Source organism: Leuresthes tenuis, unplaced genomic scaffold, assembly GCF_036924035.1.
Source record: "Leuresthes tenuis unplaced genomic scaffold, fLeuTen1.0.hap1 SCAF_20, whole genome shotgun sequence".
Lineage (NCBI taxonomy): Eukaryota > Metazoa > Chordata > Actinopteri > Atheriniformes > Atherinopsidae > Leuresthes > Leuresthes tenuis.
The window spans coordinates 3205436-3228682 of NW_027325374.1; the positions used below are offsets into that span (position 1 = coordinate 3205436).

The 23247-nt window shown below is 43.0% G+C and overlaps 1 protein-coding gene across 20 annotated transcripts in view; it reads left to right on the top strand.

Moving 5' to 3' along the window:
* LOC140278090 (microtubule-associated protein tau-like) overlaps window positions 1–23247 on the top strand; it is a 37315-nt gene that overhangs the window by 6849 nt on the left and 7219 nt on the right. Inside the window, exons 2-12 of one of the 20 annotated variants that reach the window (XM_072372993.1) lie at window positions 3889–4054; window positions 7208–7297; window positions 7763–7837; window positions 9184–9201; window positions 12064–12092; window positions 13223–13363; window positions 14751–14820; window positions 15137–15381; window positions 18767–18859; window positions 20891–20983; window positions 21836–21928. In XM_072372993.1, the coding sequence (XP_072229094.1) occupies window positions 3907–4054; window positions 7208–7297; window positions 7763–7837; window positions 9184–9201; window positions 12064–12092; window positions 13223–13363; window positions 14751–14820; window positions 15137–15381; window positions 18767–18859; window positions 20891–20983; window positions 21836–21928 (1095 nt within the window). In that variant the 5' untranslated portion in view covers window positions 3889–3906. Of the gene's footprint in view, window positions 1–3888; window positions 4055–7207; window positions 7298–7762; window positions 7838–9180; window positions 9202–10598; window positions 11645–12063; window positions 12093–13222; window positions 13364–14750; window positions 14821–15136; window positions 15382–18766; window positions 18860–20890; window positions 20984–21835; window positions 21929–23247 lie in introns of those variants that run through there. The other 19 variants (XM_072372992.1, XM_072372999.1, XM_072372994.1 and 16 more) reach the window with 19 other exon arrangements.

Here is a 23247-nt window from a genome sequence, read left to right on the forward strand (position 1 = left end):
GTGTGACGCCACAATGGGAGTTTTGTCCGGGAGCTGTGTCAGAGTACGCTATTCATCAGAGTTTCTATGGGGCACACACTCTGCCATTTGTAATCTATTGGGTCCTCTTCTTTTTAAATGATGATTTAGATCTTCTTTTGTTCTGTATTTTTATCACTGTCAACAATTGACAGTAGAAGAAGAACTGGGACACTTAACTCCAGTAGAAGCGCTGATGCAATGCTGTAAAAATGCTCATTTAAAAGTAAAAGATGCAGACTCGTGTTGTACTCGATGCTTAGAAATATCCCCTCTTTTACACCGTCATATTTACAAGTTTGAAGTTATTACTTCACGGTGCTTGTTGGTCTAAAAGAAACAATCCATGTCTGAAAAGGAATGAAAACTAAATAAAAACGCTTAAAGAAAAGACAGAAAATCGTTTGTTTCATCTCCGTTTGGTAGTTGGGATCAAAAAATACATTAAATTACATCTTCATACGTTTGTTTAAATTCGTTTAAATGAAATATTATGTTACCTTTCACTGTCGTTCTTTTTGCTGGAGGTTTCCTGCTACCTCCGTGATGTTCCGTCCTTGAGGAAGAAGAAAAAGGAGCAGCCACAGGATTTGGGAAGTCAGTTGTGGGGCGTCCCTTCACAAAATGCTAAAAGATATCAGAAAGTCAGAACTTGTCTCCATCTGTTAGTATTTATTTTACTTAAATATTACACAGTACCTCAAGGTTTAACAGAGACGTCTTTTTTAACGTTGTCACACAAAGCTATGGTTAGCTAACGTTAGCTAGCGCTTTACCTTAGAACGTTATCACACAAAGCTATGGTTAGCTAACGTTAGCTAGCGCTTTACCTTAGAACAAACGCAGGTGCTCTTATTGATTTTGGAGGGATTCGGCTGTTCGTGTGGTCTTCCTCACTGCTTTATCCACACCCGGGATCTTTCTTGTTGCGTCTAGAATTCAACACCACCCTCCAAACTTCTTGGATATCGACTGTATCGCTTCGGTATATCGCTTTCTACCGAAAGCTTGACTGGCCTCTTATGCATAGTTACGGTTGCTAACGTAGGATTGGACAGAAGCCGTTTGTGGGCGGGGCTTAGCGAAGGGTCAATTCAGATCCGGATCAGAGGTCACTACATGCTACAAAATAGAGCTTTAAGATGTTGACATGAAGCTAATTACATTATACTCACGATCATGTTGACGGCGGCTTATTTATAAGCTGAATGGTGATGAATTAACTCCGATTTTCCAACATACCGCACTTACTTTATATTTTCAATCTTTAAATACTCAAAACACGTCACCGTAGTTTTTGCATCACTCACAGGAGTAAAGGGTGCATGTTGGACGATAAAGACTGATTAACTCTTCATTTGATCTTTATAGAAATAGAAATAGAAAAATACTTTATTCATCCCCCAGTGGGGGAAATTCAAAATTCAAAAATTCAAAATTCTGTACATAAGATGACTGTGAAAATAACCGTCTGTGGTTTTTAGTCTTGATCTGGTGGCCACCTTGTCCTGTTCCTGCCATCTGTGCCGTGTTTAACGCTGTTTAAATAATCAGGGGTCAGGAGATAGGAGGGCACACAGAGCGAAGGTCACATAGCGGAGCCCGGCGTGCCTCCAGAGAGGGTTTTATAGGGTGAAGTAACCACGGCAACAGTTCAGGATTGCTGCTTGTAAATAGCAGTTTGCATCAGCTGCCGCCACATCCCTGAGTTGTGTCAAAGAAACTGCTGGAGGTGACCAGTGATAGATAACTTTCTCTGTTAATGTACACAGTTAAGACAGAAAAATCATCCGTTCTGCAGAAATGTGACCTTCTGTGAGTCGAAAAAAGTCGAATAGATACGTAAAATGAGAATGAGAACCATAGATCTAATTGAAAATAGCAAAATTAAAGCATATAATTAGTTGATTTAGCATTTGATGGCAGCAGCGTAGATGTGTGGGAACTTTGAGGAAAATAGTTCCCATTTTTGTTGTCTGTTTTATGATGTTTCAGACGGGTCTGGGGTGCTGGCAGGCGAGTTTAGCATCAACGAAGCTGTCCAATCGCTGTTGGAATACAAGCAGAGTGTGGTTTGCCATTGTGTTGCTGAAATAAGCAAAACCTTCCCTATGACTATGCCCGTTAGATGGCTGCAAATATCGCTTAAAATCCTGCATATGTTCGTCAGAGTTAATGGTGGCTTCAAAGAGGGGCTCCAGGTGCTCCAGACCATCACTGATAACAGGCCAGATGACCTCCTTCTACTTAGTCTGAACTTTTGATTAATCAGACCACAGTTTATCACATCGTGGCAGATGTTAAACTTCGTAGAACTGCTTCTTGTCCCTGACTTTGTTCAGAACCTTTATGGACAGACTTTCTGGTCGTAGGAAAGGACCTTTTTGCAGCTGATGTGGTCTTAATCAAGGGAAGCCCTCCAGCAGGCACTGAGGTGACTTAAAGCTGGGATGAGTCAGGAAGTCTGAAGCCAGGGATTGCCAACATCTGGAAGGTTATAAGTTGTTGTCGAAGGTAAAAGAGCTCAAGTATCTCTGGGTCTTGTTCGTGATTGATTTGCAGAATGTCCCAACCCTTACCCGAGTGGCTGATCGCACCCTCAGGGAGAGGGAGAGAAGCTCAGTCCTTTGGGGGGAGTCACTGCTCCTTTGCATCACAACTCAGGGCCCAGAGGAGAGATTATTCCTCTCAGATAGCTTGGGAATGCCTCAGAGTTCTCCTGGAAGATCGTTTGGCTCGGAAGAGGGAAGTCTGTGGGTCTCTGCTTTGATAGATGGACAGTCTCCGGCTTTCTTCTCCCGATCCAGACTAACACAATATTTTAATCATTTCATAAAACCGTAAATGAAGAAATCCCTAAATATTCTGGAAATTTACATTTGAGAAATGTGATTCTTATTGTTGACCCACTCGTTAACAGTCTGAGTCCATCTCCGTCTCTTTGGGGTAAGAAAATATCACTTTGATGGAGCCTCAGCTTCTAAGTACTTCTTCTTCTCAGTCTTTCACTCAAATACAGTAAATCTGCTCAGTTTTTTCCTCTGATGAGCTCAAACATCTGTGGCTGCAGCTCTCATTCATCACAAAGCAAGACATTTATGTGCACTAATGGTATGACCCGTCTTTTGGTGGCTTTGGCGTCGTTTAGCACTGCGTGGGACTGCACCTCTGAGAGATTAAACCATCCTGCTGATGTGCCAATGTGGGCATGAGAGTGAAACTAAAGCTCCAAAGCTGCCAAATCTGCATCAGCACACTAACACAGGACGAACTGATTATGCCGTAAGCTCTCTACACTGGTGGTGTGTTTGTGTGTCAGGGCAGTAAAAAAAAACATGATTTGAACTGAAAAGATGCTGATGTAACCAGAGGCTTGGGTTTAATCTGATATGTAAGCCTCTTTTTGAGATTTGGCGAATGTTTGAAGGCCTGAGCAGGTTGTTTCCCGCCGCTCTGTGTATATGTGTGTGTGGGGGGGGCGTTTGCTTCGTAATGACTTGTCGAAGTTTTGCTCCCGTGGTTCAGAGTTGGTCGGTGGCTGTTCAGGAAGTGAAGCTTGGCGAGCACATGAGCTGAGGGACTATTTTTGTCTGTGAGGCCGTAACTTGAAGCGCCGAGCCCACGTCAGGATGTATAAATAACCGGTTTTCACCCGCACAGTGTCTGTTTACATTTTGAGGTGACGGACTGGGTTCTGCAGGCCGGAAGACAAAGTGTCCGATAAGTGCGCCATCATTGCTTTAATCCCTCCAGCCCGGCGCTCTCTTCCCTCCCGGCCACTTTGCATACCTAATTTGTGACTTGTGTAATGTGACGCCCCCTGGACACCTTCGACTGTGTCCTGATCACCGCTGATTTGCTCTTTTATAGCCTGACCCGTGAGTGGCAATGGACTACATGAACAACGCCTCCAACAGCTACAGTTCTGGGGACACCATGAGTGGATCCTTAGCCAACATGACCATCAACGACCAGCACCACCAGGAGAACGGCGTCCAGATGGGACACAGAGGCCCCGGGGACGCCAAAATGAAAGGTCAGACATGAGATACAAAGATAATCGGACACAGAACAAGCATGCAAGGTAACAAAGATGAGAAGAGGTGCATATTCCTCTTCTCGATGTCTAGAAACGGACTTGTTGCTCCAAAGACTGTTTCTTCGGTCAGGTTGAGCTCTGGTTTGGCAAAGGTCACAGCAGATAATCACGTCAGTAGCATTTAGCGCCAACATCCTCATCTTTTAACCCAACTGCACTGACAAATGGCTCATAAAAAGCCAGCAAACATGCCTTAATACAGCTACACATGTCCAGTTTCCAGGGTTGCAGCCCCCAGGTTGGGTGAATATTCTGTGGAAGGTGCAGGTGCTTTACAGGCAGAAACCTTCTGGTGTCTGAGAAAAAAATCCATAATAAGCTTCAGGCGAGATGCACGTCCCTGCAGAGGGTGGAAAAGCTGATTTTAGGAGGAGCGAATACAGCAACTGTCTGCACTGCAAACCCTAAAATAGTCACTATATATACAGATGTAGTCGGTTGCTTCATGCTTTGGACGTTCATCTCCCAGAGCTTCGTCTTCTAAATCATTCTGACTGGAAACTGGCTGAACTTTGGCAGAGAGAACGTGTTAAAACTCCAACTTCAGTTTCCAGAAGCACCTAAATGAGGGGCAGATTTACCATGGAAGCAGACGATGAGTTGAAAGTCTTCTTCATGATATTTCAAACTAACAGAGCCTACTTTTTAAGCTAAAAGTACATTTTGATGTGAATTGTACCGTTTTTATCAATGAAGCTGACTACTGAGGACTCAGTTGGACAGAATCTGCAGGTCTTTCTCCTGATTGATTGGCTGATTCGGTCAGTTTAAGACTGTCTGGAGGAGGTTTGTGAAATTAAATAACCTCTCACATTGGAGTGAATGGACTCGGGACCCAGCGCTCGTCTCCTAAAGGGACGTGTCGGTGGGCACAGACACAGGAAATGACTCCTCAGTGGGTCGTCTCCTCTCTGAACAGTCAGTCTTCAGGCAACAAAGGTCAAGGCTGGTGTGAAGCACGTGCGTGTGCATACGTGCACGCCCGTCTGGTTGGAGAGGTTTCTGCCCATGTTTAAGTTCCATTAAGTGGAAAAAAGTTATTAAAGCTGTGCTAGAACAGCAGAAAGAGCAGTTTATATCTATAATAGCTCAGGATGATATGAGAAAGTATTACAGCAAAATCTATAAAGATTTAAGTGGAATATGGATGATTTGTACAAATATGGCACAAAGACTGGTAACCATTTACACGAGTAGAAAATGAGTCTATATGAATCAACATAGACGTAAAGATTATTAACACTGAACTGCATCTCATGTGTAATCAGTAAAAAAAAGCAGCTATTTGAGTGTTTAAATGCATTAAAATGTGGCTTTGATGCCTGTGGTGCAGCAATAGATTCTGATATATGAGCAGATAATTACATTTTCCACGGATTTCATCATTTCTGATACATCTTGTCCTTTAAAACTATGTTTTAATGTTTAATTTAAGGGCTCACAGGTCACTGCTGCTCCATGTTGGAGCTTTGATCGATGAGCACAGGCGGATTATGACGATAAAGACTGTAAATGTGCAGTTTCCTGTGGCTCGCTGTACACTGCGGAGCCTTTCAACTGTGCTTTGTTTTAATCTCTTTTTACATAATGGATACAAGACATTCTTGACTGCAGCTGCCCTCTGCTCTGTAATCCAGACATCTGGGTCAGACCTCCGAGAACGAGCCCAGCTACTGCTCCCAGTTCTGTAACAATCAGGCCTTCAGTGCTGCAGATAAAACCTCACATTTAGATAAAGAACGGCTAATAAACAGCAGTAGCTGTGCCTGCCTTGTTTGTGCTTCATAAATCATCACAGTTCTGACAGATTGTTCATTATCTTGTAGCTGATAATCAGTTTCAGGCATGTCAGCAGCGTGTTTTTCTTCTTTTTCACCCCAATCAACCATATGGCCAATTAGTACGTAGCCTAGCTTTTCCCAGTTTACAGCCCTCTCTCGTGCAGTCGTTCTCCCCATTTCCACTTCCCATCATCTCATGTACTAACAGGACGCAGCCCACAGAGTCAGCTCCTTCTGCAGAGCTAAGCAGCTCATTAATCAGCAGTCGAACGCAAAGTAAGTACCTCAGTGAGCACGAGTAGGAGTGTGGTAGCTGTAGTTTGCTCAAAGGAAATGTAGCATGTAGTTAGCTCTTAGCTTTGGAGGAGCCACGACTTCCATATCTCCTTTTTCCATCGATGCTTTCTCAAAAGACACTTTTTTTTTTAAGATCTGTACGTCAGAACTACAAGAAAATGTCATAATTATGATGTAAAAAGAGAAAAAAAAGTCACTTTCTCATCATCTCAACTCAATATTTCAATCTTTTTGGTCAGAATTGACCAAAAAGTTGCATAATTACAAGATTGAGAGTCTCATAAAATCTCTCTCACAACCTCAGTTCATTATCTTATTAAACTGGCCTGTTTTTTTTATCTCATAACAGAAAAAAAAAAGGTTTGAGATTCCCAAAATTCACTGTCTCATAACCTCGATGCAATGTTTCACATTTATAATCCATTATACTGAGTTTTTAAATAGATTCCTGTGATGCAATAATAGATTCTGATCTAAAAACGACATTTTTATGTGTTTTTGTCAAAGAGTTTAATGTTTCCGTGTCCTGTTATCCTGTTTTAGGGCTTCATTTACTCATCTCAGTTCAATATTTCAAACTTTTAATTTACTTTCTCATGAAACTGACTTTTTTTTGTCTCATAATTAAACAAAAATATGGTTTGAGATTCTCAAAAATCACTTTCTTAGCATCTAATTTTTTCTAAAAACTGAAAATGATGAAAACTAACCCCAGTTTCAAACTATTATCAGATAATCATTGTTATCTCATAATAAGAAAAGACGTTTTCAGGGCCTTTAGATATTAAATATGTGTAACTACAGTTCAGTTCTGTTAAAGCATCTAATTCTCTCTCAGAATATCATCCTTTTTGCACATTAATGTGCTTTTTATTCCCTGAAACGAGCTACACAACATTTAAATGTGGATTAAAACATGCTGAACTTCTTCCCTTTGGAGAACTTGGATAAAAAGCACTTTTACTTTGTTTCTGCTGTCTGCTCTGAACTAAGGTTCCCCTTTAATTCACAGAGGATGAAGCAGCGCTCAGTGAAAACGGGGTGAACTCAGTGTCTGAGGCCTCTCAGCCACAGAGCCGCTGTGAGGACGAGGTGCCGCCTGGTACGCCCGCCAGCATTCATTGTGTCATGAAGTTTGAAGTGCAGCTTAACCCTTATTTGTCTTGGTTCAGTTTGAGCACAAATTACCCTTTAATTTCCCTTTTTTCTTCCACGCTACCTTGTCTTTGCGGCAGATTTGTTATCAGAGAAGCGCTGCTCTTTGCTGATTTTCTCCCGTTATTCTTTTCTTTCTCCCAACGCTAACAGAAACTGACTTTAAAGTTTGATTTCCCTGCTTTGATTTCTTGTCAAGACGATGAAAGTGCATGTTAAAGCACAGTCTCTGTGCCTGTTAGCCACAGTCGCTCCACGCTTCTCCCGCTCAGGCACGCTTTGATCAGAAACACTGAGAGTGACGGCTTGTCTGAGGCAACAGGGGGAGGGAAGGTCATCGGGTGGAAACCACCTCTGAGGGGACAGAGGTGCAGCAAACTCTAAAACTTACCGACATCCGTTTAATCCACAGCCGACACGTCTGCAGAGAAAGGAGGTGATGAAGTCGTGTCGGAGCTCTCAGAAAAGGAGGACAAGGGGCACCTCGGTACGCCTCCAGTCTCATCAGCTGCATCCTCCTTTCAGCTGCTTGTGACCTTTCAGTTTGACCTCTAGAGAAATGCGCTTCTTTGCTTTTGCTGCTGAATGTTGGATGAAAGCTTTTAAAGCAAATGTTAGCCGCTAACATCTGCAAACACATCTGCAGCCACAGCTAACAATAGGCTGGCTGCAGCAGGTAAGAAACCGTTGCTTTAGGTCCGTTTGCGTGCAACTGGTCGTATTTTAGTTCAAATCGTCATCTTTGACACCAGTATTGTTACAGTGAAACTGGAGGTTTGACATTAAAATAACCAAAAACTTTAAGATTTGCCAAAGTTTTGGCAGAAAAGGACACTAATTGGGTCCCATTCATCCTAAACTGGGCTGATCATAAACTTCCCAGTACACAGGAAGGAACCTGAGAACCCAAATCACTGCAGTCTGTCACAGCAGCAGAACCGACCCACAGATTGGGCCATTTCTACTGAGAATTAAGGCTAAAGTGGCCCCCACAGACAAACCTGCATGGGTTTACCTGCATAAATAAAGGCTGATAGTGATAATTAATGATGAGGTTCTGGTTCAGAACCGGGCCTGCGTGGGTTTCCCTGGGACTCCCAAAGACATGCGTGTTAGTTTTACTGATAAATCTGGATTAACTGTCGGGATAAGCATGAATTTTTATGGCTGTTTGTCTTTGTTTTTGGCCCGTGACCTCTGACCCCCTCGTGATCCTGACAGGGATAAATTGGGGATTAAGGTGTGTTTTTTTTAAACTTTTGTTGGTTTTATTTGCAGCTGTGGATTAATGTTTAGTGTCCAATGGAATCCAAATTCTCAGACAAGACAAAGAGTCGGATTCTGATAGATTTGGTGACCAAAACGAGGCCAAATGACCGTTTTCTTAGCATCAAAACCAGCCTGGCTTTTCCTCTTCTGCTTAATAGGCTGCTTCATCCAGAGCTGCATATGATCTAAAATAGCAAACAAGTCCTTTTTTTAATCAAAGATGGCTGCCGTGCATGGAGGTTATTTTAGAAGGAAGGGAACCGCAGGCAGATTTAAAGGCTCCTGATGCTCGGCTCTGAGAGAAACCAGCAGCTGGAGCTCCACATGCATGAAAACCTGCTCCAGTTGTGCGTTTGCATACCCGCCCTCATGCTTTTGAGCGATATATTCACCTTCTATGACGCTGCTTTTGGCTTCCTGCATTAACTGAAGACAGGCTGGATGGGCTTATTGATCGCTTTGCTGTGATTGAGCGCGTTAATTGATCACGAATGACAGGAGCTCATTACTGATTTGGCTCCTCTTCTCTTTCACATCTGCCTCGTCATCTCGGATCGGCAGCAGAAGGAGCGGCTTCAGCAGGTAGGCTGAATGTTTTATTGATCACATTTATGTCTCCCCATGGAGGGGAAAGAGTCGCTTTCTGTCCTCAGTGTTTTTGTCTGTTCTATAAACTCCTAAGTTTTATTATAAATTATTGTTCTGAGTTGATGAATTTCACCAAATTAAAGCGTCTGGAGTGCGGCGATTTAAATTTAAATGAACAATCGTTTAAAAGGTTTTCAAATATATTTAATCACTTATTTATTTATTGTTGTTCCATCTTATTTTATTTGTGTTTTAGTTTGTGAACATTATTATTTAAAGATGTTTTAGGACATATTATATAATCTGTGATGGGAAACTAGTCGTCTTTTAACGCATCTGAGAACTTTTAGTTGCTGCATCTTTGATTTAACAGCGGAAAAGGACCGGAGTTTGTGCTCTTAAATCATCTTTCTTTAACTGAACAGCAACATTTCACCAGAATCTGCCCAAACAATGACACAGAAGTTGTTTTAAAGGTTCAGGATTGCATTTAATAATAAAGTTTTTAAATTCTGGCGTCATCCTGCACACGTTCACAAACTTTATGTTGAATTAAACATTTATCAACGTGATATTGATGCTCTTTTTAAATAACTGTGTCGTTACATCGTCATTATATGAGCTCTATTAGCCAGGATTCGTACAGATTTCCCACCACAGGCAACGCAAACCAAGCAAATCACCCGATTCTTTGACCATTAACACCCGAAACGGGAACTTTCCAGCTTCTTGTTTTGGATTCACACCTAAAAACAGGCAGTTTGTCTGTTTCTTAGAGCATTAAACGCTCGCCTCGTTAGCGATGATCTGCAAACAAACTCGGTTCAGGATCAAATATTTACCTTTTAAAGTCGGTGGAGAACAAAAACGGAGCAAAAAGAGTTGAGATTAGCAAACATTGGTGGTTATATACTTATTTAGATACTCGTTTTATCATTTAATGCTTCTGTAAAGAATCAAAAGTCTGATTATTAATGTCAGCTTTATGATTTAAAGGATTTTACCATAAATTTGTGAATTAAAAAGTTTATTTTTCCTGTTAAAAGGCAGTTTTTTTCTCTCCATCAATGAATTAAAGAGAAATTTTGATGCAATCTGTTGCAAGGCAACTTTTCTATATAATTAACATATGAACTGAACTAATTTTGATTTAATTAACGACAATAATTACAATAAATCGGATTTTAACTGGACTGTATCTTGGTTCCATATGAACAAACTAACTCAATTGAATTATTTAAAAGAATAAACTGATAATAGAGCCAATATTTTTAAAAGATATTAAGTTTAGAAGAAAATCCTTTAAAATATTAGCAGCACGCTCCAGTCTGGTGTTTCACATCTTAAAAAGCTTCAGTTTCATCAAGAATTTGGTGGAAAGAATGCATTTTTAGGAGTTTAACCACTTATTAGTGAAGATAAATGTATAATTATATGGTGTGTTCATTGTGGAATGCATCATCTCCCATCTGTCACTGCAGTGTGATGCATTAAAGTCCATCTCATCGTCCTGCTTCGTCCCTTCTTGTAGTTTTCTCAGTTTTTATCGGTTTATTTCCTCATTGACATCACTTCTCACCTTTTTTTTTTCCTTTCTGATGGGGAGGTGGATAACAAGTGCTGTGAATGTCATTAATCTGCTTTCCAAACAAATTAGTGAGGCCTGACACTGGAGTCCAAAGTGCGTTCACGTTCAAAAAGCCTGCTGTGCCTGCAGCCGCCGGCTTCATGGGAGCTTCCTGCTATCTGGACCAAGGAAACAAGGCGGTTGCAGAGTGTGGAAAGAGGCTAAGTGAGTCTTTATGGGTCTCTGAAGACCTCAGCTGCAGCTCAGAGATGAAACGAGACGAGGAGACCAGCAGGGGGAGCCCCGAGTGGACTGGAGCTGCCGATTCCCAGAGGGCGATAAGCCTCGATGCATCGGAGTGTCTGACGGAAATTAGCACGCCGCCCGGGACGTCTTTAGTCCGCAGCACAGCTTTGGAAGACCTGACATCCATCGGAGACAGAAGCTTGTGGGTTAACCGGGAGGAGGAGCTCATCTCTGAGCAGACAAAAGATGGACTGACTGCAGATGGAGCAGCTTTGGTGTCCTGCAGTGACTCTGGAAGCAACAATATCCCTTCTGAAACACAGCAGGCTCCTCAGCCTGAAAGTCTGTCACAGCCTGGCTCCGACTCAAATCCACAAGATCTCCTTCCAGCACACAGCAGCAGAAACATTTCCAAGAAGGTTTCCCTTTTGACCAAACTGCCATGTGACACAGAGGCTGAAAACAGCAGTGAGTCATCGTTGCATTGCCCCGGCTATTCAAAGCCTGGCATTTCTAATGAGTCAGAGATGAGCAGCAGTGCGGCTCAGACCGCTGAGCTCCAGAAATCTGCCTCCCAAACCTCTGCAGCCAGAAAGTCTTTGGTGCCGGTTGCTGTTTTCAAAGGTCTGTTTGCTGTCATGTTCACCAGTTCAGAACCAGCCCTCCTCAGTTAACTCCTTCCACTTCTTTGATTTAAAGCGCAGCTTCTGCTCTCTGTTATGCGGCACTCTTTCTCCTGGACCTTAACTTGAACCTGAGGAGAAGCTTGTTGTCCTCCCTCCCCCACTTTAACCTTTCGTTTCATGTCTCCATCTCTGCCCACTCTGCTGGTTATGCAGCCCAAAACGCCACCTTCTGGTTTTACGCATGCCGCATAGCCACCTTCACGAGTTTCGCTGTATTTTCTTTGCCATGAGAATGTGTTTTGGCACCCACTCTGAGGCTAAAGAGTTAACTTTACTGCACCTGGGTGGATGTACATGAAGAGTGACAGATGTTCAACTTAAAACCATCTAAAGTTTGCTTCTGTTTTCTCTCTGTAGCTCAAGCAAAGACGGATAACGGAGATAAGGTAAGTGAGCAAGAGTTTGACTCGAGCTCGCTGTCATTTTTATGAGAATGTCGTTAAAGGATTGTTCTGGTTAATCCAAACTTTTGCAAATAACACAAAGATGGAAAAGTCTGTGGAAGAAAGTCACTATTTGCACACCAAGTGTTCCCAATTTTCAGATTTTAGATGTTATCTTCAAACAAAGAGATTAGATCATCTGTCTGATGTGGTTATGTTCATGCATTCTGCAGACGCTTTTATCCAAAGCCACTTACAAAGGAGGATTTAACATGACAGCTAACCCCAAAGCTAACAATGAGCTATGTGGAAGGAAACCAGGAGTCAGGCTCTGCCAGAGGTGACAGTGCAGCTGTAGAGGAAGTACAGGGTGGGAGATGCTCTGTGAAGAGCTGGGAAATCAAGAGTTTCTGGTTTATTTTCCAATAAATGCAACTAAAATTAATCAATGTTCATATAATGTGAAGGAAATGCATATTTTTGCTTTAATTTCCGTCATTTAACTTAGCTTTAACACCTTTCTAAAGAGCAGTTCTACTTTAAGGAGATCACAAACTATCACTAGTCCTCTGAATTAACAAAATATTTGTTTGGAAGTACAGCTTTTACCATTTTACAGCCACATCTGGCTCCATTTGGTGAAATACGGGCCCACAGGTGAGAAGATGGGCCGTGACTCACTCTGACAGACACAAAGAGAGACGACTGATTACAAAGATGGAGACATTTCAAAGGAAAACATGGAAATTAACGGGTGGAGAAGGCACTGGGGTAATGATAGAGAAATTAGCCTATAAATTAAGAAGAGGCACAATGATTTAATCAAGAGAAAATGTTGTGAATTGACTGCGTTTAGGGAAATAAATTAAGTGCAAATGCAAAGAAGACAAAATATCAGAGATGGAAGAAACTATATAAATGAATTAATACATAATTAAACCAACAAAGTAAATAGGTGGAGTTAGAAGAAGAAGTGAATATGTGACTGCCACGTTTGGTGAGTACCTGAACGCACCAGAACGATCCTTAAACATTAAATTCATTTTTTCTTTTCACCATCTTTCAGTTATTTAATCCCTTTTTGGTTTATGTTCATGTTTGTTTTTCATTCACATTTCCTCTTCATCACAAAGAGTCAATCCGCCACCACACCAACCTCTTCCCTTAAAAGACCATCTGCCACCACCAGGGCCAACAAAACACCCGCTTCCCCCCGAAACGGCCACAGCTCCATCCCCGTTAAAACCAGCAGCCCAGGGCCCAGGCAGCCTGGAGTAAGTAGGTCTGACCGCAGCTTAGACTTTAGACCTGAGCTCAGCTCAGAGGAGGACGGACTGACGCTACCTTTCCCAAACCCTGCCGGTTCAGTCCTGTTTGAGAGGGGAAAAAAGACACTTTCCTGTCAGTTTGTCTGCACCCATTTATTTCCTTTACATTAAAACGTATCCATTACGATGTTTGTGTGGTTATTGTATCCAATGAAACCGGCCACTTTATCAGGGACACCTGCTAGTCAAAGCTCGGACCTCCTTTTACCTTCAGAACGGCCTTAATTCCTCGTGGCACACTTTCAACAAGGTGTTGGAAACATTTCTCAGAGGTTTTGCTCCATATTGACATGACAGCATCTCCAGATGTGTCGGCTGCACATCTGCAGCTCTGTTGGACTGAGATCTGGTGACTGGAGGCCATCGGAGTCATGTCAATGTACAAGAAACCACTGAGATGATGAGCTTTGTGACATGCTGCATTATCCTGCATCAGAAGATGGGAGACTTTGCTCCATCTGTGGATACATCCGTTTACGCGTTAAATTTGACACGTTTAAAGAAAGTGCGCACGTTAATTCTGTGTAAAAAGCTCATTTTGAAAAAAAAAAAGAGTACATTTTCAGTGAACTTGAATTATTAAATCAAATTGAAACTACGAAAAATTCATTTAACCCGTTAGCGGAACTAGTGGAAATTGATTTTTTCCGCCACTAATTGGACTGAAACGGAGACTCGTCAGACCAGGCAGCGTTTTTCCAGTCTTGGAGTTTTGTCCAGTTCTGGTGAGCCTGTGTGAGCTGCATCCTCAGTTTCCTGCTGTCAGCTGACAGGAGCAGCTCCCGGTGGGGTCTCCTGCTGCTGCAGCCCATCTTCTGCAGGGTTCCACGTGTTGTGCCTTCAGAGATCTGCGTTCTTTGGTTGGAATGAGCGCTTATTTGAGTTCCTGCTGCCTTCCCATCATCTGGAACCAGTCGGCCCATTCTCCTCTGACCTCTCACACCAACAAGGCATTTTCTCTGGATATTTTCGGACCGTTCTCTGTAAACTGGAGATAGTTCTGGGTGAAAATCCCAGCAGATCAGCTGTTTCTGACACACTCAGATCAGCCCGTCTGGCACCAACAACCATGCTACGTTCAAGGTCCCTTAAATCCCCGTTCTTCCCCATCGTGATGCTGGGTTTGAACTTCAGCAGGTTGTCTTGACCACCTCCACGTGCCTAAATGCACTGAGTTGCAGCCATGCGATTGGCTGATCAGCTGCTTGTGTTAACAGGTGGTTGAACAGGTGTCCCTGATAAAGTGGCCGCTGAGTGTGTGTTATTATATATGCATGAGAGCGTTTTAAAAATCAAATTAAACATAAAAACATGTTTTTTTGCTGGTTTTCAGAGTGCTGCTGCTGCTGCAAAGTCTCAACCCCGAGGAGCCAAAACTTCTGCCAAAACTGCCGTTCAACCAGGTAAAAACTGCAGCTTGTTGTGTTTTATTCCATTTTATTTTGGATTCTTAGAGGTAAGATACAAAGAGTACTTATGACGTGTCATATTTTCTGTGACGCAGCTAATGCCAAGAAACCCCCCACTCCAAAAAATGAAAAAGGTAAAAGAAGGAACGTGTAAAACCCGCAAATCGTTGGTTTGCTTCCAACCTCGCATGGCCACAACAGTTTGATCCAGCGGATCAAACTCAGATTAAGCCAGTAGAGCTCGTAGTTTGCTTTTATTGCGACTTGTTGGCGTGTTTTAAACGTCCTGCCTTGTCTTTGACTGCTTAAGATGCCAAGAGTGAAGAGGGCAGCCCGGGTACTCCCAAATCTCCCGCTAGCCAAGCACTTTCTGCAGCTGAGGCCAACAGAGTGAAGAAGATCGCAGTCGTGCGCTCCACTCCAAAGTCTCCGGGCTCGCTGAAGAGCCGCTCGCCGGCTCCTTTGGCCGCCGCGGCGCCGATGCCCGACCTGAAGAGCGTCAGGTCCAAGATCGGCTCCACGGAGAACATCAAACACCAGCCTGGAGGTGGAAAGGTAACCTGACACCGAGTTCACCTCACGGAAAAGGCACTGCATCGTACTTGACCTCCAGGTGGCAGGAATGTACCACTTTGAGGTTTTAAATGAGCTTATTCCCAGTTAAGAAGTGGCAGTAAACACTCAAAACCACTGATAAGTGCATGCAACTGCGCTGCACCCACAATAAACTCCAGATGAATGCAGAATACATCTGTGTGACGTCCTCACCCCTGAATAATAACTAATCCATATAATTAGAGCTGACTCTGACCTGAGTTGAGCTCCAAAGCACAAAAACGCAACATTCGCGCTCGTCATGTGAATTGTGCCCCCTGCTGTTCAATGTAAGGACTTTGTTTCAGGACCAGGACCCTCATTTTACTTTGGAGGAGCACAAATTAGCACCAGTGAAAGGGTTCATGCTGTTTCACTGTATCCTAACAGTTTTGGGATGTTACCGACAGGAAATGACGTGAAAAGCATCGGAAGTGCTGTGCTGTTTCGATGTATCGCCATTCGATCGGGTTGATAATAAGGGCCCCGATACTCGGATTAGTTAGATGGAAATTTCACTGAAAACATGGAAAAGACGAGTTTTATTGGCCTTTTTTCCAACTTTTTGGGGAATATGTTCAGATAAGAAATCACAAAGGCGAAGGCGAAGTTGGTTTTTCAGCTTTTTCTTACGACAAAATGCACTTTTCTTTTAAAACTTTACGCTGGAGATCACTGAAACCGTGTGTCACAGCATGTGGTTTGTTTGCCTGTTTTTGCCTGTTTTCCAACGGTCTTTCACACAGTTTAGCCTCTGAAATCCACCGAAAAAAAATCTCAACATTGTTTAAGGATCATTTCAAGGTCGTTGAGCGCGATCTGGCCCTCCAGCACAAACTAAATGTGTTTTTAATCATTACAGAGTTCATCATGTTCTTCTGTAGATGCCAACGAACACAACACCCTGACAAGATATATAATCAGTGACTTGTATCCCAAAGTCCAACAGCAGTGTGGTTAAAACCGTTGTAAAACCGTTGTTTGGTGACATACGGCCACTGTTGGAATCCCTTCACATCTTACTGTCTTTTCAGCGGTTTGAAGCCAACTATATCTTTTCCTAACAAAGGAAATCTGTTAAGGCTACATAAGGTGGACGCCAGATTATTGGGGTGGCTGGTGTTTAATTGGACTGACTCCAAAGCCCCTTGAACAGGGGTCGGGAACCTTTTTGACTAAGAGAGCCACGAAAGCAAAAAATTTGGAAATTTATTTCAATGAGAGCCATATAATATATTTTAAAAGTGAATTCAACTAAATGTCAGTATAATAAGCCTCTGAATTTATTCTTTTGAATAATGTTGATAATGTTTTAGCATACTCGCCATCTGTGAATGGTTTTCCGTTCCTCACTATTGCTAAAGATCCAGCTAAGCTAGCAGAATTATAGCCACCTTGCCGGGTTGCTGCTGGCTGCTTGTACCCTGCTCAGTAGCTCTTGGCACGCTTTCTTTCTGCTGCCTCCTGCCGGGTATTTTGATGCTAAGGTAGCATGGCGCGTGTCGAAGTGCCGCTTTACATTCGACCGTTTCATCGATGTAATTTTGTCTTTGCAAATTAGACACACCGCAGAATTTGCTCTCTCCACAAAGGCGAATTCTTCAGTCCATTCGGCCTGAAATGTACGATACTCGTCATCTTTTTTTCTTTTCGCCATCTTCTTCGTGGAAGGGTTAGCTTTGAGCTAATGACCGAGCAGACTGATTCAAAAGGGGCCGTTTACCTGTTTTACGCTGCCAACGTAGTCCAGTATCATCCAATTCAAATAATGGACAATTGCTCCTGCAGCCCTGAACAGGACATGAAAAATCGATGGATGGATTAAAACAAGTGAGAATATTTTGTTTCATCTGCGAGCCAGATGCAATCATCAAAAGAGCCACACCTGGCTCGCGAGCCATCGGTTCCCGACCCCTGCTCTAGAGACACTACAAGCTTTGACAGAAGACAGTGAGCGCTACCATTAGCTTAGCACCCACTAGCTAAAAGTGACCGACTGCATCTGAAGACTAAACCTAAACACACACATGAATACCGGAGGTGATTTTGGAGAATGACAATTCAGCCTCTGTCTTTATGTGTCCAAATTCACCGTAACCAGTGAACCAGAAATCATAGGCTTTCATTTACAGAACATCCATTATAGCGGAGGTGGTTTAGAACAAACCATCCATCCGTTTTCTATATCCGCTTAATCCAACTCAGGGTCACCGGGGGGGGGGGGCTGGAGCCTATTCCAGCTGTCTTTGGGCAAGAGGCACCAATTAAGCTAACATCCGCGGGCTAACCGGCACAGCACCGTGCAGCTCGGAGGATTAGCTGCTACCTTCGTACTCTGACCCCAACATCTTCTGGAAGTGCCACCAGGGAGCTAGCTGAAAAAATCTCTCTGAAATAAATGCTCCAGAACTTCTCTGGAACATTCCAGGGCTTAAATAAACATCCCCACTGAAGAAAAGCTTCAGTAGCCAAACATCCGCAGTGTACCTTTAAAGGAAAATGATGGTTTGATTTAAACTGGCATTGAAGGAGTAGCATTTTTTACCACTAAATCAAGTGTTTTAAATGCATCTTTGCGCAGGTTTTTAGCTATTTCTAAAACATTATTCCAACTGAAGGGAACAATTACTCAAAACAAAGAAAATAAAAGCAAAGACTTGAAGTATAAACTTGAATCTTAGCATTAATTTAAACTTCTTGCACCATTTTTAAATGGGTGGTAAAAAAAAAACTGTTCTGGCTCCGCCCCCTAAGATTTGAATCGGCCAATCAGAATCCTCCAGCTTTAAGAGCAGCTGTGCCTCTGAGAGATGTTCTTTGAACTAAAAACTACGTCCTTATCTGGTCGTTTCCTGTTTTAATCTTCGGTACAGTGTCACATTATGAGCTCAGTGTGCACGTTTTAGTGTGTGTGTGCCAAACTAGGGGTTTATTTTAAGGACTGAAAGCACTGCATCCTTTGGTCTATTTTTAATGGAGCTTGCAGTCATGTGTTACCTGATGAAATTGAGGATTGTGTTGAGATATTTATGGATAGAAATTGGTTCATTTCTGAGTTTAGAGTAGTGAAAGCAAGTCTTTATCTTTGTCTTATAATGAGGGCTTAAAGTTAACTGCTGTTCGGTGCGTTTCCTTGGTCACTTGGTCCTGTTTTTCTTGGTCAGTATTCATCTTGTAAAGGGTTTCGAGACCAAGTTTCTAAAGATATCCTCCTCCCCAACACGCATGCGGCTGCACAGATTACTGCTGCATGAGCTAACTTCCGTTTCTTTCAGGCTTCACAGCTCATGAATCAAACATTTTGTTTACGCTCTAAATCTAAAAGCTGACATTTTCATTTTTCCAGGTACAACTCCTTGATCAGAAGTTGGACTTTAGTAATGTGCAGTCAAAGTGTGGCTCCAAAGACAATATGAAACATGTACCCGGTGGAGGCAAAGTGAGTAACTGAGGGATGAACTCAACACCAGACTCTTGAGTTTCTCTGCAGTTATGGCAATTAAAAACCAACTTTTGGTTAAAAGTTAAAGTTATCTCCATGATGAAACACATGCTCAGAAGATAGAATCCGTAGTTTCTAACAAGACTTTGACATGTTTTTATACTTTGAGCTTTAAGTGCAAGAGCTAAAGGTGCAACTTGCAGAAATCAAGCTTCTTTAATGCAGTAAAGCTGGCATCTGTAATGAAAAATAAATCCAAACCGTCTGCATGTGGCGTCTTTCACTGGACTATCTTGGATTTTTTATAGTTTCTGTTGGGCTGCAGGATGGGAACTATGTGGGGAATCTGAGAAGTTCAGTTTGATATTGTTCCTCGAGCTGTACCTGAACATTATTTAAACTCTTTGTGGGTTTGGGCTGATGCCTAATGGTAACATCTGCATGAATTCCACCTGTCATGTGGTTTAAATGTTGTGGCTGATCGGTGTACGTTTTGAGACCCTCGATTTTACTTCAGCTCAGATTAAGATTATTTCTTTTGACTTCATATTTGCGTGAGAATAAACAAACTTTGGTTTCTCTAGATCACAAAGTGTCATCACTTTGAGCTCAAAAATGAGTATTTACTGTGTTAATCATCACGGTGGCTCTATGAGGACCTTAATTTTGTTCGCTGCACAGCTCTTTGGAACAGATGTTGGCGTCTTTAGACCAGTTTAACTCTGCTGGGCCTCAGCCAGGCTCCGCCCTTCAGGCTCCGCCCTTCTCACGGTTTATGCTAACGGTAAAAACTAAAAATGAGCTTTGTGATCTCAACAGAACGATATTAAATATAATTTCCAAGTGTGGCCTTTCTCAGCTTCCGTAGTCCTGACTTTTTCAGTTCTTTTAAATGTTGTAGCAGGAAATTAAATTAATTTTAAATGAGTAGGTGCGTGTAAACCTTTGATGGGTTCTATGCATCATGTGGCGCATGCTAAGCTAACCTAAGCGCCAATGGGAAGGGTCGAACCCGGCCACACAGAACAGGGCTGTGCTGACTGTCCATTTTTTATTAATAACCTCAAATGTATTCTAGCCTCAAAGAAGCAGAACAACCAACAATATATGTTTTAAGCGGCCAAATACCAGCTGTTTTCTACATGGAGCCGAAACTCACTGCAGTGCAAGTACCAGTTTACACCAGCAGGTGGCATCGTGGTGCCATTTATTGGGATTTAACCCGAATTTCAACTCTGAGACACACGATTCATTTCTCCATACTAAAATTAATTGTTATATTATCTGTAAAAATCTTTTAAGCATAATTATGTGACGTTTACACTCGGAGTCTCACCTGTAGAATCGGTCTCCTCAGCACCTTGGGGGTCGTGTAAATCTGGGATATCTTGACCTTGATTAATCTCTCATCCATTTTACGGACACGATACGATACAGTGTTGCTATAAAAGCAGAGAAGAAGAAGAAGAGCTGCTACACAGGCAGCGATGTGCAAGCAGGGAGCTGGAGACACTAAAGTTGGACAGTTTGGAAGTTTGTTGTTCATGTCAGGGTTGAATTGGAGAATTATTTGATGTTTTGGCGCCAGAGCGTCGAGCACTTGAGTGTAATGACTCGTTTTAGGAGAAGTTGGGAATGAAAACTCAGTCTGGACACCTTGGCACCCGTTTCCAGCGCACAGGGAGGTCTAAAAAACGTCATTAGAAAGCTGTCGGTGTCTGAAATAAATGCATCCAACCGTTTTCTGCTGGGGTTGTTGGTGGCTAGCCGTTAGCTCCCATCAGTGTTTCCATTGCCCTGCAGAGCTTTTAGTTCTGTGGCCCACAGCGAGACGTTTAAGCTCTCACATGCAAATGTTTCTCACAGAGAGCTCGAACACATGTGACAAACATTCAAAGTTACAGATGGCAGCTTTGACACATGTTTAGTCCTCATCCCTTTTAACATCCTGCTTCCTCCCTTTGGGCTGATCCTGCAGCTCCTCTCATGTCTATCCCTGAAGCATTTTCTTCTTCTCACATTCTGCAGGTCCAAATCCTCGATAAGAAGGTGGACTTGTCCAATGTCCAAGCTCGCTGTGGCTCTAAAGACAACCTAAAGCACACGCCAGGCGGAGGCAAGGTGAGAGATCTGCTTCACTGTGAAGTTATTAGCCTTAAAACTGTGGCGTTAGCATCTCCCACAAGCCGACTTCCTGTCATTAAAGTTCAAAGTCAGGCGCTTTCTCGGTAGGATGCACATCAGCCCATCTTCTGTTTGTGCTTCCGTATTCCTGAAATTTCACCCAACGAAAGAACGAAGCTCTGCAGAGGATTCTTGAACCCGTAACAGTTCTTTGGTGAGATTTGATGGCGCCGCGTCCCGGAGACGAGCCTCATCTCCTCGGCTCCTCGCCGCCGCTCTTTTCCAGGTTAAAATACTTGATCAGGAGTTGGACTTTAATAATATCCAGACTAAGTTTGGCTCCAAAGAGGATAGCAAAGTAATTTAAGGGAGGAACTCAACTTAAGAGTGACAAACTCTCTCGGTTAAAGGGATGTTTTATGTACCGATGAGCAGCCGGTGGCTCACCTGCAGTGGACAGCCGGCCTCTGGATCCGGTTCCTACTCAGACGTCTGATGGAGAAGTGACACGGTGTGAAAATCCACCGTAGAGCTGTCGTTCAAACCTTATTGATTAGAAAAACAGCTCCAGGTTCATTTACTATCCATTAAAAATCAGCTGATGGATTTTTTTTTTAAAATTACAGAACATAGCATAAAACATTTAGAAATTTCAGTAAAATCTTGTGCTTGAACTGCACTGTGTGGTCTAAAAAAGGACTTTTTAACTTCCTGATCCTCATGCAAACGCTTGTTAAAAGAATTAAAAGTCCTCTTTAATCGGCCACGTCCCCCCCCCCCCAGCTGCGGTTCACAGCTGCTGCTTTCTGCGGTGTAACGCTGTCTCTTTCCCACACGTCGACTCTGCAGGTACAGATTCTTGAGAAGAAGTTGGACTTGAGCAATGTCCAGTCCCGGTGTGGCTCCAAAGATAATCTAAAACACGTCCCCGGTGGAGGCAACGTGAGTAGAAAAGGGAGTGGCTGCAGGTATGCAGCTGTCACCAGAAGCCTTCCTCCTGCATCCTCACGCAGGAGCAGGAGTGCACGAAACCTCCCGTGTGTGTTCAACCCGTTTCTGACCTGTTAACACCTGCTTTTAACGGTTTTATCACTGAACTCCGAAGTGAGCATTTCATACTGCAGAGCTTTTGGTTTGGAGCTCGCTCTGAATCGACTGTCTTATGCAATGCTCATGTTCTAATGGAAGCTTGATAATGCTGATCCACCCAAACCGGCCCCTAAATCAGCCTGCATGAAATCCTGTATGTGGGTGTTTTTAATTCAACTTTCTCACAAATAATAATCTCTTGTGGAATGATTTTACTTCCCCTGACGGTAAAGCCAACTAATCGTGAGGCAGAAGTGCGAAGAGAAGGAGCCACAAAGAGTCTCTGTCCTCGGCCTCTTCACCAAACCGAGCCCGGTGACCTCAGCTGAGAAACACTGAGCGCTTTGTGCTTTAGGACAGTTGGCCGTGAGATGAGGTCACGCCAAGCTTTTATTGTGATGCATGAAGAAGAAAAATGGCTTTCATCTCCAATTAACATGACCAGAAAGCAGATTATGGCCACGAAACGTTGCACTAATGTCAGATGGTGCAACCCAGAATGAGTACGTGTGGATGGGACAGAAAAGGCTCATTTAAAGGGAAGAAAGCAGCGATTCTTACATTTACTTTGACTCGGATTTCATTGCAGACAGCATGAACCCAAGATATTTAACATGCATCCATTCCTCCAGCTCAGGCCTGCTGGGACGGGTAGAATTCAGGGCCGAGGTCATAAAGAAATGCTAATTCTTCACATGATTTGGTACAAAAGTGTTAATTAATTAATTATTAAACCGTTTAAAAATGGCGTTCCACAAAGAAAGATTGGAAGGGATCTGCAGATTTCTCCCTCTGCGGTGCAGAATATCATGAAATGATTCAGGGAATCTGCAGGAATTTCAGAGTGGAAAGGACAAGGGAGCTGGATTATTACACCTGGATTAGAACCACGTGGATAAGGGAGCTGGGAAGGAGCCGGATGTGAACCTCGTCCACTTCTCTGGGCTCGGAGGCATCTGGGATGGACCATAAAACGGTGGAAATGTGTTCTGTGGTCAGAACTATCAGTATTCCAGGTGTTTGTTGGAAGAAAAGCAGCATCCAGCCTGCAGCCAGGCTCTGTGACGGTTTGGGCTTGTATCAGAGCTCATTTCCACTTCTGTGATGGCAGCACTGAGATTTTACAGCAGCACATGCTGCCTTCAAGGCCACATCTTTTCCAGGGACGTCTC